This window comes from Manacus vitellinus, unplaced genomic scaffold (assembly GCF_001715985.3).
Source record: "Manacus vitellinus isolate BGI_N305 unplaced genomic scaffold, ASM171598v3 scaffold_287_pilon, whole genome shotgun sequence".
In the NCBI taxonomy this organism is placed as follows: domain Eukaryota; kingdom Metazoa; phylum Chordata; class Aves; order Passeriformes; family Pipridae; genus Manacus; species Manacus vitellinus.
In genome coordinates, this window is record NW_021940105.1 from 1 (window position 1) to 1,088 (window position 1,088).

The following is a 1,088-nucleotide window of genomic DNA, read 5'->3' on the forward strand; positions in this document are numbered from 1 at the left end:
CGGAGCAGAGCAGGCGGCCGGGGCCGGGCTGGGAGCTCGACGGCACCAGCGAGATGGACACGCTGGGGGGCACTGGCAGGGACGGGGGAGACACTGGGCTGAGCTGGGGGGTACTGGGAGGGAGGGGAGAGGGCTTGGAGGGCGTTGGGAGGGACTGGGATGGCAGTGGGAGGGACTGGGATGGCACTGGGAGGGACTGGGAATAGAGTGGAGGAGAAGGGGCTGGGCTGGGGGGGCACTGGGGAGAGAGTTGGGAGATGTGGGAGTGAAGTGAGAACAACTGGGAATGGAGTGAGAGGGTCTGGGAGTGACTGGTGTGGACTGGGAGTGACTGGGAAGGACTGGGAGTGACTGGTGTGGACTGGGAAGGAAGCGCTCGGGACTGGGAGGCTGAGTCGTGGTGAGGGAAGTCTTTGGTTTGGGTCTGCCTGGCAACTGGAGCGTCATCAGAGAGACGCGCTGGGATTGGCTGAGGGGCGTGAGCTCTGTGGCCCCAGCGGGGTGGAGACGGGGAGGGCACTGGGAGAGACTGGGATGGTCTCCAAAAAAAACTGGAATGGATTAGGAGAGAGTAGGGGGCACTGGAAGGACTGGGAGAGACTGGAATGGATTGGGAAGAACTGGGAGGGGGCAAAAGGGCACGGGACAAGCACAGAGAGGGCTGAGGGGTCCGGGGTGATTCCCAGGGAGGGTTTGAGGGGCTCTAGGGTCATTCCTGGGGCAGGGTCCGAGGGGACCCGCTCTGCCCCACCCTCACCTCTCCTCTCCACACTGAACGGGGTGATGATCTTGTAGTTGTGCCGACAGAGCGTGTCCACCTGAGCCTGTCTGAGCTCCATCACTTCTGGGAGGCTGTTCCAGTCCCTGGCAATCTTCTCCCCACGCGGGGTGTCCCCCACAAACACCCCCACATCGCTGTCATAGTGCACGTACTGCTCCCGGTTGTAGATGAGCCTCTCCACGAGCCTCACCCGCTCGGTGCCGTTAATGAAGTAACACTCAAATGTTCCCAGCTCCTGGAATACCCCTGTGTGTGCAGGACATGGGTCAGGGGGTGCCCCGTCCCCCCCCATCATCCCCCAGCCCCC

The 1,088-nt window shown here is 63.0% G+C and overlaps 1 protein-coding gene across 1 annotated transcript; it reads right to left on the reverse strand.

Annotated features, from left to right (window-relative positions):
* Positions 1–6: 6 nt before the first annotated feature.
* On the reverse strand, positions 7–1,073 carry LOC115307573 (class II histocompatibility antigen, B-L beta chain-like; the record flags this gene model as incomplete). Its single annotated transcript, XM_029960626.1, has 2 exons — positions 758–1,073; positions 7–72 (listed from the first exon to the last, which is right to left on the reverse strand). Coding segments are annotated over exons 1-2 (382 nt in total), but the record flags the coding sequence as incomplete, so codon positions are not given.
* Between the last annotated feature and the right edge of the window lie 15 nt (positions 1,074–1,088).